Here is a 14,877-nt window from a genome sequence, read left to right on the forward strand (position 1 = left end):
CCACTCTGTATTACCCATTCTGTATTACCCACTCTGTATTACCCACTCTGTATTACCCACTCTGTATTACCCACTCTGTATTACCCACTCTGTATTACCCACTCTGTATTACCCACTCTGTATTACCCACCCACTCTGTATTACCCACTCTGTATTACCCACTCTGTATTACCCACTCTGTATTACCCATTCTGTATTACTCACTCTGTATTACCCACTCTGTATTACCCACTCTGTATTACCCACTCTGTATTACCCACTCTGTATTACCCACTCTGTATCACCCACTCTGTATTACCCACTCTGTATTACCCACTCTGTATTACCCACTCTGTATTACCCACTCTGTATTACCCATTCTGTATTACCCATTCTGTATTACCCGCTCTGTATTACCCACTCTGTATTACCCACTCTGTATTACCCACTCTGTATTACTCACTCTGTATCACTCTGTATAAAATAATCTTTTGGTGGTACAAAACTTGTAAATAGCTTTGAAAAAAGCAAACATTTAGTAAACTAAAGCTTTTCGTCTGACACTCTTCAGAGTTTAAAACGTCAGAACATAGATCGAAAACTCTACGCTAAGAAATATATATACCCAGTTGTGGATCGAAATAGGCCAATCAGAAACACGAGCACATGACTGTAAAGGTTGACCACCGCTTGCCTATTAGAATGTTACCAATGGAGTCCTAAGGTGAAAACGAACTCCTTTTGTCTACACAGTAGCGGTTTTTCCGTGCTTATGTAGATAGATTCTAAAACTGCTAGGTGGAACGACGATCGGGCTTTACCAATAATCCGAAACATGTCGCCATTATAGTTTTTTGCACAAACTGGGTTTTCTAGCAAATGCTGCCCGATAGCAGAATCGCAGGTCTTATTAGTAATTTTGGATTTGCAAGACCGAGGTGGCTGTTCTCTTTGGGGATGTGTTTTGTTTCTAATATTAGATGGAACGTGTTGTTTTATCCTATCCTCCAATCTTTGGGTGGTGCGTCCTACGTGATTCTGGCTACGTAGGACGCACCACCCAAAGATTGGAGGATAGGATAAAACAACACGTTCCATCTAATATTAGAAACAAAACACATCCCCAAAGAGAACAGCCACCTCGGTCTTGCAAATCCAAAATTACTAATAAGACCTGCGATTCTGCTATCGGGCAGCATTTGCTAGAAAACCCAGTTTGTGCAAAAAACTATAATGGCGACATGTTTCGGATTATTGGTAAAGCCCGATCGTCGTTCCACCTAGCAGTTTTAGAATCTATCTACATAAGCACGGAAAAACCGCTACTGTGTAGACAAAAGGAGTTCGTTTTCACCTTAGGACTCCATTGGTAACATTCTAATAGGCAAGCTGCACTGATTGGTCAACCTTTACAGTCATGTGCTCGTGTTTCTGATTGGCCTATTTCGATCCACAACTGGGTATATATATTTGTTAGCGTGGAGTTTTCGATCTATGTTCTGACGTTTTAAACTCTGAAGAGTGTCAGACGAAAAGCTTTAGTTTACTAAATGTTTGCTTTTTTCAAAGCTATTCTGTATAAAATGTAAGAATTTAAGCGGAAATCTCTTTTATGTTGAAACGAATGGAATTATATTAATGAGAGCCAAATGCTATTGTGAGAATCTTATTGGACGATTCTGCCTACCTTTGATAAAACATTGAACGGCCCTTGAACTACCTCTGTATATGTAACAGGACTGTATATCAGGGGCCTGGAGGTAAAATAGGTCGTTCTTTGTTTCTCAATAAACACTTATACTGCTATTCTGTCTTTGTTTCCAGGATCTATAGGGTATAACCAGAGGAACCGAATCGATACCTTGATGTATTTGCTGGCTTATCCACATGCACCTCTTGTCAAATCAAAGGTTAGCATCACAATACATTAAGGTTTCAAACAGTGGAGTAGATTATATTTATTCCTGCATCATCCATTCGATCAACCTCAAATAACATACTGACTAAAGTCGATCACATGTTTCTAAGCCCTTTTAAAAACTCTTGAATTTCCCATATACCTTGATTTATCTAATTAGTAATCACTATGATTCAGGTTTCCCTGTCATTGCCAATGTTCTTTGCTGACTGCAGACATCCCTATAGCTAATATGTATGATATCTGCTGAATAGAAACATGTTTTATCTATGTTTGAAGTTTTTCAAACGGTTTTTTTGAATTTCAGACATTGGACATCATCAACTTCAACAAGCTACCCGCAGGTTACCCTTGATTTTCCTGAAAATTCTTAATTTTTCAAAACTTCTTTCTCAATTTAAGACACTGTCGTATGTTTTTTTAGTCAAGCTGATACTTGAGCAATAATAGAGCTTTCGTATAACTGATTGAATGAAAGTGAATGGAATTGCAAAAGCCTTTTTAGTTAATTTCATCTTTTTAAACAAAGGGCATAATGCAACAGTGGCGGTTATGAGTTACAGTGGATATGATATCGAGGTAAGAATTCTTTCGAGGCAATGATATGATATCGAGGTAAGGATTCTTTTGAGGCGATGATATGATATCGAAGTAATTGTTATTTTGAGGCAAGGAATGCTCAATTATTTTTGTAAATGTGAGTCTCCGCGAGATTCTAAGATGATTGTTTCTATCGCGTTTGTTTTCATTGTAGCGTTACTACAAAAGGATGTTTTTTAAGTGAAATAAAACATGCAACATGTTATCACAAAAGTCCAATAATTATTAATTTAATCAATTTTTGGCTTTGGGACTGTTTGTATTTGCTAATGTATAATGTTGTTTTCTTGATATGTTTGCAAATTCATTGTTTGAATTTCCTGCAGGATGCTTTGATCTTGAATAAAGCTTCCATCGACCGAGGTAACGTGATCTAGATTATTTGAAATTTTATCTCCTCGATGATTAATGCTTATTTTAAGGTGGATAATTCAAAAAATAGAAATGTTCTTTCCCAAGAAGAATGCTGAATGTAAAAGTTCCACATATAAGTTGCTTAATAGCAAATTAATTTCAATACAATACTTTTATACGCTAAAGTGTATTATCAAGCTTAGGTAGTTCTGCATGAAGGGTTTTGCATGTAGTTTCGATTGCTGTTGTTTGTTAAGTTATTGCTATGATACAGATCATGGTCAGTCAAGTTATACATGCCTCGAATTCTCAAATTTTGACAATGCACGTGGTTGTTATTAGGTAGGAGATGACACTTCGTCTTAACAGCAATTAAAACCCTTCTCATTACCAACTTCTTGTTATAACAAACTAAATGGTTGGCCACATTGAATTTTTCCTGTATAATGAAATCCTTGTATTTCGAAATTAATTTTTGGTTCCCTATAATCTTCGTAATCCTAGTGGTTCCATACAATAGAGAGGTTCCACTGTCTTTAATTTCGATTTCATCAACTTTTTCTAAAGGATTCGGCAGATGTCTTGTTTACAGAAATGCCAAATCAACGCTCAAGCGTTATGCCAACCAGGTATATTTAATTCTAGTAAATTCTATTATTGCTGCATTTATAAGGCACGTACCTAGGTACATTTTACCTTAGCTAACTTTTTTTATTTTTTTATAATGCTGCATAAAACCATTTATTTGATTTATTGAGAAAAATATGACAGTTTTTCTAAAGCTGTTACCAGTAAGCTGAGAGAAACACGCCTTACTTCGGTTCCCCTTTTTCAGCACAAACCTTCTGAATATTCTCAATCGAGCTATTTCGAGATTGAATACTATTCTGTTCATCCGTCATTTAAAACTTGTTTATTGCATCTTGATGTCATATATAAATTTCAAAAAAAATATATGACCATTTTAGGCTTCTAAGAATTATATGACCCTGACTTTTTAAAAGATATGACTTTTTTAAAATCGTTTTTCTTTATTTTCAGACTTTCGACAGAGTTATGGGTAAGTCTTCAATGAACGAGTTATTTGATATTTTATGTTCCTTGTACAGTCAAACTATTTGTTTTCAAGATCTTTAATTTACTGTCTGTCTACATTAGGACCAGCGCGGGACTCTGAGACAGGAGACATTATATTCAAGCACAAAGCCCTCGACTCCGATGGAATAGTGTCTCCAGGTGTGCCGAATATTTTCCTTTCAGCTAAAAGCGTTTCCTCTTCATCAAATATGCCGCAATCTTTTTTCTTTTACAGGCGATCAATGTTGATTTGGCTCTTTAATTTTAGTTTCTGAAATACGTTCAAACAGCTAAGAATATTCTTTGAAAGTGTTGTGATTTACAGATTATTTATAAACAGCTCCCTTTTTTCTCAATATTTTAAACTATTTTTTATCACTAGTGTTGAAGTGAAAATCATTCAGCTAGGAATCTTACAGTTGTTTGTTAATTTTTTCGCTTTATCATTCACGACAGCTGTGAAAGTTATAAAATATTGATGACAGGTAGATATTGCGAAAGGTATGGTGATGCTTTACCGGACTATCCCAACAGCAAAAAAGTTTTCGCATACTTTTTAGTCAAATGCAAATCTCCTATTAACAGTACTTATTATTTTTATGAATGCATGGGCTTTCACTGCGTCACCGCCTCATACTTTTTGCTTGTCAGATTTCTTTAGAATATTGCCCAACAATGGATCAAGATAACAGGCTAGCAAAGAGATTCGCTAGCTACATATCTTACAGATATTCCATACACGATACCCTTAGTAAAATATGTGTTTTCTTTTTTAGTTTTTTGTAGAATGCAATTACAGTTTAAAAAGGGGTTGATTGTGTGAGTTTGGTTTGGTAGAAAAATGTATACCTCAAATTTTGGGCCGCATCTTAGTCTATTTTTTCAGATTTATGTTTTCGATCAGTTGCTTTCGATTCGCACAAACATGTGTGATGTTGTGATTTATGCACATATTAATTTATCATTACATAAATAAGAATGATATGATAATTAGAGAACCATGCTGTAAGAATGCAAACATTTTACGACACACTAAAAGCTTTTTCGTCTGACACTCCTCAGAGCATAAAACGTCAGAATCAGGGTCCGAAAGAACACGATGGAAAATATATACCCAGTTGTGGATCGAAATAGGCCAATCAGAAAAACGCAAGCACAAGACCGGTATAGTTGACCAATCAGTGCCGCGAGCCTAAAGAAAAATTATCACTGGAGTCCAAGAGAGAAAGCGAACTCCTTCTGTCTACACAATGGCGGCTTTTTCGTTCGTATGTAGATCAACTCCAAAACTGCTAGATGGAAGGACGACCGGGCTCTGCCAATTATCCGAAACATGTCGTCATTATAGAGTTTTGCACAATCTGGGTTGTCTAAAAGATGTTGACCAATGGCAGAATCACTTGTTTTGACAGTTTTTCTAGACCTACAAGATCGAGGAGGCTGTTCTCTTTGAGGGGTAGTTTTGTTTCTTATGTTGGAAGGAACATGCTGTTTTATCCTATCCCCCAATCTTTGGGTTGTGCGTCCCGAGGTGCGTCCTACGTAGCCAGAATCAGACTGGCACGTAAATTCATAAATGATGGAACTTATTTGGTTGGTAGGGATGCAATCCTTTTGAATGGATGGATTTTGAATGGATGAATGGATGGACACAACTGGGTATATATTTTTCATCGTGTTCTTTCGGACCCTGATTCTGACGTTTTATGCTCTGAGGAGTGTCAGACGAAAAAGCTTTTTGTTTGTTGTAAAATGTTTGCTTTTTTCAAAGCCATTTTCAGGCTTTGATATATGTTCTGTTACGCTCCTACTAAACTTACGTTTTCTTGTGTACTACCTGCGACACAGAACATAATCAATGGCGACGAGGATTTAAACATATATTTTTCAACATAAATATGGCTACAGCCATATTTATAAATATGGCGTATTGATCTTGCTCAATTATTGCCCTAAACCCGTTTACTGATCCAAGTTCTGTTGGTCAGCGATGGACATCATGGCTCCTGCGCTTCGAGACGTATCTCTTAGCAATGGATATTACCGATGCAAAACGTAAACGTGCTTTTGTATCAAGTTGGGCAACAAACTCAAGAAATTTTCGACACAATACCAGATAATGGTGCTGCTGACGATTATCAAACTGCCGTCGAAAAGTTGGACGCATATTTTCTTCCGAAGAAAATCGTGCATTATTAGATATTTCAGTTTCGTCAAGCTAAGCAATTGCAGGGAGAAACTGTGGATCAATACGCAACTCGTTTGCGTAAACTTGCCACAAATTGTGAATTCTTAAATGTCGACAACGAAATCAAAGCTACAATAATCCAAATTGTACGTCTAAACGACTCCGGAGATACGCTCTCCGCGAAGACGCTTCAAAGTTAGCCAATTTATTGTCCAAAGTAAGAGTGGCCTTTGAAGTGAGTGAGCATCAAGCACAAGAGATAGAAGAGTCATTAGATTCATCTAGTGGTGTAACAATCAAGCATAAAAATGCAAATTTGTGAGAGCACGTCGACACACACAGCCATCTAAAAGCAATCCGCGCCCAGCAAATGGTTTTTTCGTCCGCCAGTTCAATATGCGGCAACTGTGGTTTCTGCTAACCTTAAAAAGGACTTTGTCCCGCCCGTGGAAAGTCTTGTATTGCATGTGGTAAAGCTAACGATTTTGCTAAAGTTTGCAGATCTCAAAAAACACTACAGTTTTCAAAAAAGGACAGATACGACAGTCAAGAACATAACTATGTACAACAACTCAACCGTCCGTCCATATTTACGCCAACTGTCTGCCTCAAGTAGCGACGATGAATATTTGTTTTGTTTACTCTTGGAAATCCACAAGCAAAGACACCGCATACTACTGTCACTATAAATGGCATCAGAGTGAAAATGTCCTTGACACCGGTGCTTCTACAGATATTCTGGACAGTGACACATTTGATAAATTTTGACCTAAAAGTCCTGTTACTCTTATGAAATCAACAGCTAAAATATTTGCTTCTACGACACCATTGAAAGTGCTTGGAACGTTTGAAGCAGTGATAGAATCAAAACACAACATGGCCGTTTCAACCATTCATGTGTTAGAGGGACGTTCTGGTTCTTTGCGTAGCTACAAAACTGCTTGCGAATTAGGCCTAGTCACTTTGAAACTGAACACTGTTTCAAAAACATCTCTAAACAGTGACCAACTCAGAGACCGTTATCCACAGCTTTTTACTGGAATAGGCCAGCTGAATAATTTTGAAGTCAAGCTGCAAAGGCCGCACGAAGAATTCCGTTTCACATGCGGAAGAAAGTTGAAGCCGCGCTGGATAATCTTATACAACTAGATACTATAAAGCGTGTTGATGGACCAACACCCTATGTTTCTCCGCAAGTGGTTATTCCTAAAAAAGATGGAGACGCGGGACTTTGCGTTGATATGAGAAAAGCCATGGAGAAAGACGTAGATCCAAATTTTAAATCGGGGTCCTAAGGCGTCCCAGGTTTAAAGAATATTTTTAGCCTCTGGAAGTCCCTAGCACTTCTCCTCATATTTCAACTTTTTGAGTTATTTTACTAGACTGCATGAGAGCCCTATGAAGAACGAACCTTATTTTCGAAGATAATTTAAAGTAATGCACTTTACTACTCAAATACCTGGGTGCCAGAAGGTTCATTTGAATTGATCCTTAATTATGGTTTATAGAAAAAAGGAGAGATTAAAGGATTTGACGTAGAGATTATCTCCGAAAAACTGACATTATGGCATGAGATATGAAATAACTAGCTACCGGACATTTTGAAAGGTGTCTATTGCAAAAACTTTTCATTGAAGTATAATTTGTGAGTAAAGTATCTTCAAAGCCGCAAACAAAATTTTGTCAAAGTCCGCATTTGTCTCACTTTGATTAAGCCTTGTTTGCTGCAATGATATTTCACCTTGGCTTCCTGAAAACATCTTCGTGTTGAAAAACATTTGCTTCTCGCATTATATTATTCCAGATTGATTGTTATCATTATTATTATAACTCCCTGAATGAAAAACTGGCCAACTTAGCGTTCTTTCCTCGGTGCATATTATAGATGTTCTTTGACAATACTCTTTGAAAAAATGGTGGTCAGACTTCTGTGAGTTATTCACAAGCGAACAAAATTGGTTCTTTGCCTTTTTATTCCTTCTACCACTAGATTTTGCTCTTTCGTTGATGGTATCATGGGATCACATGATTGTCATTAGGAGGGTACCTAATATGTTTTTCAGGGCAGCGGGAATCGGGAATCGGCAACTTTTTGTGAGCGGGAATCGGGAAATGGGAATCGATAACACCGTGATTCGGGAGTTGATGGTCGGGAATCGGGCAAAAAACGAGGCGGGAATTCGGAAATCACGTGTACTTATAGGGTAGCCTCTTATTAGTGAACGGGAACTGGACTTCAGCACCTTGGGTATCTTTATTTAGCCACTCTTGATCATTCGCTGACTGCTTATTGTGCTGTTCTGTATTTTCGATAATTCGTTTATTTCATTAAGCTTCCATTTTTTGCCGTCTTAGTCTAACTGAAATTTTTTGAAAAAACAGTCAAGACTGGTTCGCTATTCTCTACTAACAAATGCTATTTTTTTAGGCGAATGTGTTGAAAATCGCCAAGTTTTGGTAAACAAATCGATGCCTACAGTAACAAACCAGTACACCAAGGCTTCCAAAGGAAGTATGTATTTGACAAATTGCTTTTGTGCAGGCTCAATATTTTAGCAGCATTGTATTTGCTCGAATCATTGTGGATTATCCTTCTATTAGTTCATGTTTTATCAAAGCAAGAAGATTGGCAATTATTGTTTTTCAAAATTTGCTTTTTTAAAAACTAGACTCGCCCATTTTCGTCCAGTTTGCTGTACGTTGAAACTAGTAGGCCAGTAGGACTGGAACTCAAGCTATAGCCAACGGGACGGACGTAAGGGAGGGGGGGGGGAGGATGCAATGGAATGTAGTTATTAGAAGAGTTTCGTGGAAATAATAAGCCGGAATCCTTTGACCTTTATCACTGAGCACTCGGAAAATCAGTATGATTGCTTTGAAAACCCAAACTCTCGCTCAAAATATTTATTTATCAACGACAATGATTCAAACACTTTTTTACAGCATTGAATAATAACTTTGGGAAGCGGTAAATTTCTGAAGCTTATTATTATTACCGAGCAATATTCGAGTCGTATTCTGAACTGTTGAAGCACGTTTGAGCATCTGAGCCATGTGTTACAATCTACTAAGTCCTTTAGGTCAGTTGAACTTTTAGGCGAATGATATCACTGTATTGATCATTCACCAGTTAGCTTGCTTTCGTTGAAGTTCCGTGAAGTGGGAGGCCTCGTTGGAGCGCATTTTTATTGTTTGAACAAATATGAACAAGGATATATTGCTATTACGACCTCTGGCTTGCTAACATTTTCTTTTTATTTGCATATTATATCCTGATTTCAATTTTATTGTTCTCACAGTCTGTCGACCTTGATTTCTAATCACAAATCAACATTTTAGCCCCACAGGCTCCACCTGAATACAGAGATGTCCCCGTGGGGTATGTCATAAAATAAATTCTTAATGTTGCTGACCCTGTTTTAACGTGATGTTTACTTTCTTTTCAAGAGAAGCTAGCTTTCCAATTTCCTGGTGTTTAGTAGCCTAGCTTACTGTACATTCGCTGTTATTTTTTGAATGTAATTGTTGTTTTTATTTCATGGTAGGGATTAGTTTCATGAATTTGATACTGCTTCGAGTCTTTAAATTCAGTTGAATGTTTCACACATTAAAATGATTCTACCAACTCGGTTTCGCAATAAGCTTGGCTGTGGAATTAGCATAACAGTGTTTGCTCACGCATCACAAAAAGCAGTGACTGCCTGTTCTTCAAGGACTCACTTCGCCAGGGCATATAGTTTTCAGCTTTTCATCGTCATGAGGTTTTATTTGTTTTCGAGTATTTTCCCATTAAACCAGATGTCGAGTTTTTGTAATCCCCATATCATCATCGAAAGTAATTGTCATGAAATTGTGTGATCAACCATTTAAGAATTACCTGATCTGTATTTTTAATTTAAAAATCCTCGTAAACTCCGCCCAGAAGGTAAAAATCACTGATAAACTGATAACCCCTATTCCAATTTATTCTTCGGCGGTGACTGTTTGTTTCTTGATATATTCTACCCACTGTAACCCTGGATAAATTTGACAAAGAGGGAAGCTTGGAAGTTTCTTTTGTCTGTATATAGACGTTTACTCTTGGTTGCCATGGCAACAATATTGAGGAAATTTAAGGCAGTGCGCAAAGAGGTGATTTGTTAGTTTTTCTTTGATCATTACTGACAAAGGGCTAAGGATAATGCGACATTGTTATTAAGAAGAAGCTCATCTGCAGAAGTTTGCTGCACGTTGGTCTATGTTCTTTATTGGCTTCTGCCTTTTGTTTGGAGTACTAAGTGCTTGACAAGCGCTCGAGGCCAACTTTACCAGTTGGGAGTTTATATGTGACTCAACTTTACAACATGCACAAGTAAAGATCAAGACTGCCAAGTGTTCGTAAAAATTTATCTTGGAATGGCTCGTTTTTGATAAGGAGATCATTTGTGCGTGTTTTCTTCAGCCTGGATTGTTGCAAAGCGGCTAGGATTGCCTGTTTTTGATCTATCGATTCAGCTCTGCTAATAGTGCTATCTCCAGCATTCTTCTGGAAGCTTGAAAGTTGCATCGGGAATGTCTTACCATCTTAATTGGTCGGTGATTACTTAAAATAATATACTCTACGCTTTACTCAAGCAGTTAGCCGCAAAGGAATACCAGGTGTTTTCAAATCTCTCCGTCAATTATCTATTGGATGTTGGGAACAATAACGTTCGGTTTTCCCAAATCAGCTGCAGCTGAAGGTCATTAACGGGTTGGCTTTTTACAGTTATTTATAATACTTACAAACATGTATTTTCAGCTTTCTTCGAAAGGTTAAAAATGGAAAAGTGCGAGAACAATTTTGAGACTATATCGAACTTCGTTGGCGTGATATTTGGCATTCTTAATTCGTTGATTTCCCTGCTGTCTTTGATCGGGAATTCCACGATATTTTACGTGTTCTTGAAAGATCGTCGACTGCGCAAATCTTCGAACTTGACTTTACTGTCGCTTGCCATGACAGATTTGTGTGGAGGCTTGTTGCATGGACCTTTGTTTGTCCCGCAGTTGTTTGCACTGGAAATGCGCCATAATTGCCCCTTCAACACGGTGCGAAGGTTCTTTTCCGCTTTTCTGACGGGTGCGTCTATGAGCTGCATCGCACTGGTCAGCTATGATCGTTACATGCATCTCTCGAAGGGCCATCAATACACCGCATACATGACGATTCGCAAAACAGCACTCCTAATTGTGTTATGCTGGATGTTGCCTGGTTTGAGCCCGCTTATGAACTACATCAGTATCGGACATGCCTTCTTCTCCAGTGTCATTTTTATTTATACTTTTGTGATGTTGTTCATTATTATAAAATCATATTTTACAATTATGAACATTGTCAAAAAGAAAGAGCTGCAGTTGAAGCAGGCTAGATCAATGGCCAAGAATAGTGGCACTGATGCTGTAAGTGCGAGTCGGCTTCGGGCCGGACGAGCGATCGCAAGCGTTATTCTATGCTTCATTCTCTTCTACTCCCCGTTGGCTGTATACCTTGCGCTGGTTGCTGTAAGTGGCTTATCTGGCAAGGCCTTTCTGCAACAGGAACATTTTGATATCATCTATATTATAATAATTACAGTATCTCTTACTAATACCATCATCAATCCGTTCATATACTATTACCGCATTCCCGGCTTCAAAGAAACGTTGCTGCGGCGTTTGGGTATTGCAAGAGTCCGCCCTAGTGCCAGCCTATCATTGCGGGTTTTAGAATCCAATTCATAATCGTCGTGCCTGTTCTAAATTGTCACTCCTATATCGCTTGTTTATCGTCAATTTATTTTATCTTATAAGTTTAAAAGTCTATGGTAAGGCGAATAACACAGTGCAAAGAGAACTGCTGCGAAAACTTGCCAAAGAAGCAAGAAATATATTGTTTACTTTGGGCACTTACTCGAAGGGAAAGCCTCTGATTCATCATTTCAAAACAATGCAGTTTTGCAATTAAAGCTACATGTTTAGATTTTCTGTTCAGCGACCAAGCCAGCTCTGTTCGAGCTTATCTGTTAAACATAGCACGGTGTGATTTGGTTGTTATGATTGGATAAATCCTTTCTAAAGCCATAAATTTTGGCGCTTGGTTGAGAACGATCACTTTGTCATGACCCAACCATCATGTCCCGCTGGACTCTCTTTGGCTAAGAACACAGAAATCAAATAACGAAATTTTTTTCTCGCAATACATCCGCCAATTTTAGATTGGAAGGCGTCATGGCTGGTTGTTAAAAAGTTCCTTAAAAACGTATGGAATCTTACAGTCCTTGCGGATGAATGCTCAAGGGGAATGATCCTTGATATGGTTTCTACTGAAAAGCGAGATGATATTCATTTTCTTTGTATTTACACTACGCATTGACAAGGCCCTGATTTTGATCGAGCAAAATGCAGGAAAATAACGAAACCAACGCTTTTCCTTCCGCAGCAATTATCTATTTCCTTCCAGGCTTTTTTTATAAAATGCGGTCGATTTGTCTTTAACGTAGACTGAAAATCAATATTTTAGTTTCGAAACTGGTAGATTGGTTTATTCAACAGGAAGAGATGAAATTATTTATTATGATAAATGAAACTATGTTTATAAATTTCCTAGTTGTTTTCTTTGGTTTTTTCTTTTGAAAGCCGCTGTATGCAAAACTTTCAATTCCATTTTGAGAAGATTGCTCAATATGAATATTTAAAGAGACCTGATAATGATTGATAAAGAGGAATTGTTACTGTTCCTAATGTTAAAGATTTGAAAGGCATATATTGGTCTGATGTAAACAGAATTTGATACCTAGCTGCGTTTGCGCTAATCTCGGCTTCTTTTTGAAGCAGGGCTGCAGAAGTTATTGGAAACTGAAAACAAGGTTCCGAAAAGTAATTAAAGTTGGAGAAAGTTTTTCCAAAGTAAAAAATTTTACCAGCAAAAAAAGAAAATTAATTTAGATAAAGTAAGAACATTTGATAGCTACAGCATCTTTTACAATACAAATGGTTTTTTTCTACTTCCCTTCAAATAAAAATGACCTAGTTAATTTTGATACAAGTACAAACAATTGTGTGGAATTGGTCGGGATTAGAAGTGATTAGATGGGATTATAGAGTAATTTTATTGCTGAGTGCCTACAAATGTTTTCAAACATTCTTCTGACAATCCGTATGATATTTGCATCATTAGGAGACTTTGGGCAAGAACAATCTGTATGCAAGTTGAATTATGGTATAATACGTTCATTTCCAGTAAACATTCCCCTTTTAATATTCTTCTTTGCCATAGACTTTGTCCTGAAAACTTTCCCCTTTTCAATAGGTTCCCAATAACAAACAATTTTTTTGCAAACTTGTTCGGTGAGGTCCCCGCTGAGTTTCGGACTCAAACACAAAATCTCCTCCTTAATCTAAAATGCTTAACCCAAATGAACCCTACTGGTACAATTCCAACAGGAATGTGACCATTTTGAGCGTCCCCATGAAAACACAGTTTTTGATGCCGTTTTTGTATCAACATATAACTGGTTACAGTCAGGTAAACTCTTTTAGTTGCTGAGCACCTTAAGCATATTTGACAAACGCAGTCCAAAATGCAATGGATTAGCTTTGTGCTTGGCAACCATGATCAGCATTCACTCTGTTGTTTGATTTTTCAACTTTCTTTGAAGGTTTTGATAGCTTAAAAGATGGAATTGGGTCGTTTTAACATATAAGTCGGCCATATAAAACGACACAAAGCTTTTGATGCGCCAATGAGCAAAAGTTTTATTTCTTATTAAAAAATACACTATAAAGCAAAAACTGTTACATTAAATAAATTTTATTTCTTTTAGTTGATTTCAATGTTGCAAGGTCGTTTGATTATTGGCTATCCACAATTTACAATGATTTAGAAATAATTTTAATTTTCTGTCTTCAGCAATTAGTTTAGTTTCTACTTTTTACGATCCCTCTTCTGCGTTTTGAAATGATCATCACTGCTTTGTCTTTTTCAATTCAGATACAAAGGCCCTGTACCGTCGTATGTCGAAAAAGTGCTAATAACGTCTACCATGGAAGAGGTGTGGTTCCTCAATGCTCACTTCTTGTTACCATTCAGACTTGCTCTTTTTCTTTGCCTGCCTTCAATTCAACTTCAAGAAAAATAATTCGTACGATACACCGTCGTACTCGATGTCGTCTACAATAGGACCTTATTTGCTCACAGTTTCTGTCAGAGTTAAGATGTGAGATATCTGGGATTTCAAATCCATCAAGTTTATCACAACCAACACTCTATTCCAGGGTTGCCATATGGTCTGGGTACTAAGTAACCAAACTGTTTATGAAAATAGGCCGAATCACGTCAATAAAGGCCAAATTTACCTATAACACAGTAACGTCATAATGCGCAAGCGCAGTAAAAAACAAGCACAGTTTGCAGTATATCCGTTGCCCTTCCCGTCACTAGACTCTGTAAGCCAAATATATTGCGCTTCCCAAGACTCTTGTACTTCCTTGCAGTGTCATATTTACTTTGCCACTTGGTAATCGTAGATAAAAATTCGAGAAAATTAAAGCATTATTCACTATTTATTCTAACTTTTTACAAATGGGTAGATCAATCTCTGCTATTATGCGAGTTATTGATTATTGATAAATTGCGAATTTTATTTCAAAATGGGTTTGAAAAAAGCAAACATTTTGAGTCATACTAGAGCTTTTCGTCTGACATGAGTTTAAAACGTTAGAACATAGATCAAAAAAGTTTTGAATTATAGCAATGACTTCG

General features: G+C 37.3%; 2 protein-coding genes across 2 annotated transcripts in view; both read left to right on the top strand.

Moving 5' to 3' along the window:
* LOC135686461 (DNA-directed RNA polymerase III subunit RPC2) overlaps positions 1-14,877 on the top strand; it is a 39,025-nt gene that overhangs the window by 19,624 nt on the left and 4,524 nt on the right. Inside the window, exons 29-38 of the mRNA XM_065202691.2 lie at positions 1,804-1,889; positions 2,205-2,241; positions 2,427-2,476; positions 2,824-2,860; positions 3,419-3,480; positions 3,893-3,911; positions 4,010-4,087; positions 8,545-8,628; positions 9,456-9,495; positions 14,107-14,167. Coding sequence (XP_065058763.1) covers positions 1,804-1,889; positions 2,205-2,241; positions 2,427-2,476; positions 2,824-2,860; positions 3,419-3,480; positions 3,893-3,911; positions 4,010-4,087; positions 8,545-8,628; positions 9,456-9,495; positions 14,107-14,167 — 554 coding nt within the window. The remainder of the gene's footprint in view (positions 1-1,803; positions 1,890-2,204; positions 2,242-2,426; positions 2,477-2,823; positions 2,861-3,418; positions 3,481-3,892; positions 3,912-4,009; positions 4,088-8,544; positions 8,629-9,455; positions 9,496-14,106; positions 14,168-14,877) is intronic.
* LOC135686466 (adenosine receptor A3) lies at positions 9,507-14,096 on the top strand. The gene has a single exon (XM_065202696.1). The coding sequence runs from the start codon at positions 10,917-10,919 to the stop codon at positions 11,856-11,858; it is 942 nt and encodes a 313-aa protein (XP_065058768.1). The 5' UTR covers positions 9,507-10,916; the 3' UTR covers positions 11,859-14,096.

This window comes from Rhopilema esculentum, chromosome 6 (genome assembly GCF_057945365.1).
Source record: "Rhopilema esculentum isolate cy_ngs chromosome 6, ASM5794536v1, whole genome shotgun sequence".
Lineage (NCBI taxonomy): Eukaryota > Metazoa > Cnidaria > Scyphozoa > Rhizostomeae > Rhizostomatidae > Rhopilema > Rhopilema esculentum.

Excerpts from the sequence above, each read along its gene's own strand:
- LOC135686466 (XM_065202696.1), top strand. The coding sequence starts at position 10,917 with ATGGAAAAGTGCGAGAACAATTTTGAGACTATATCGAACTTCGTTGGC.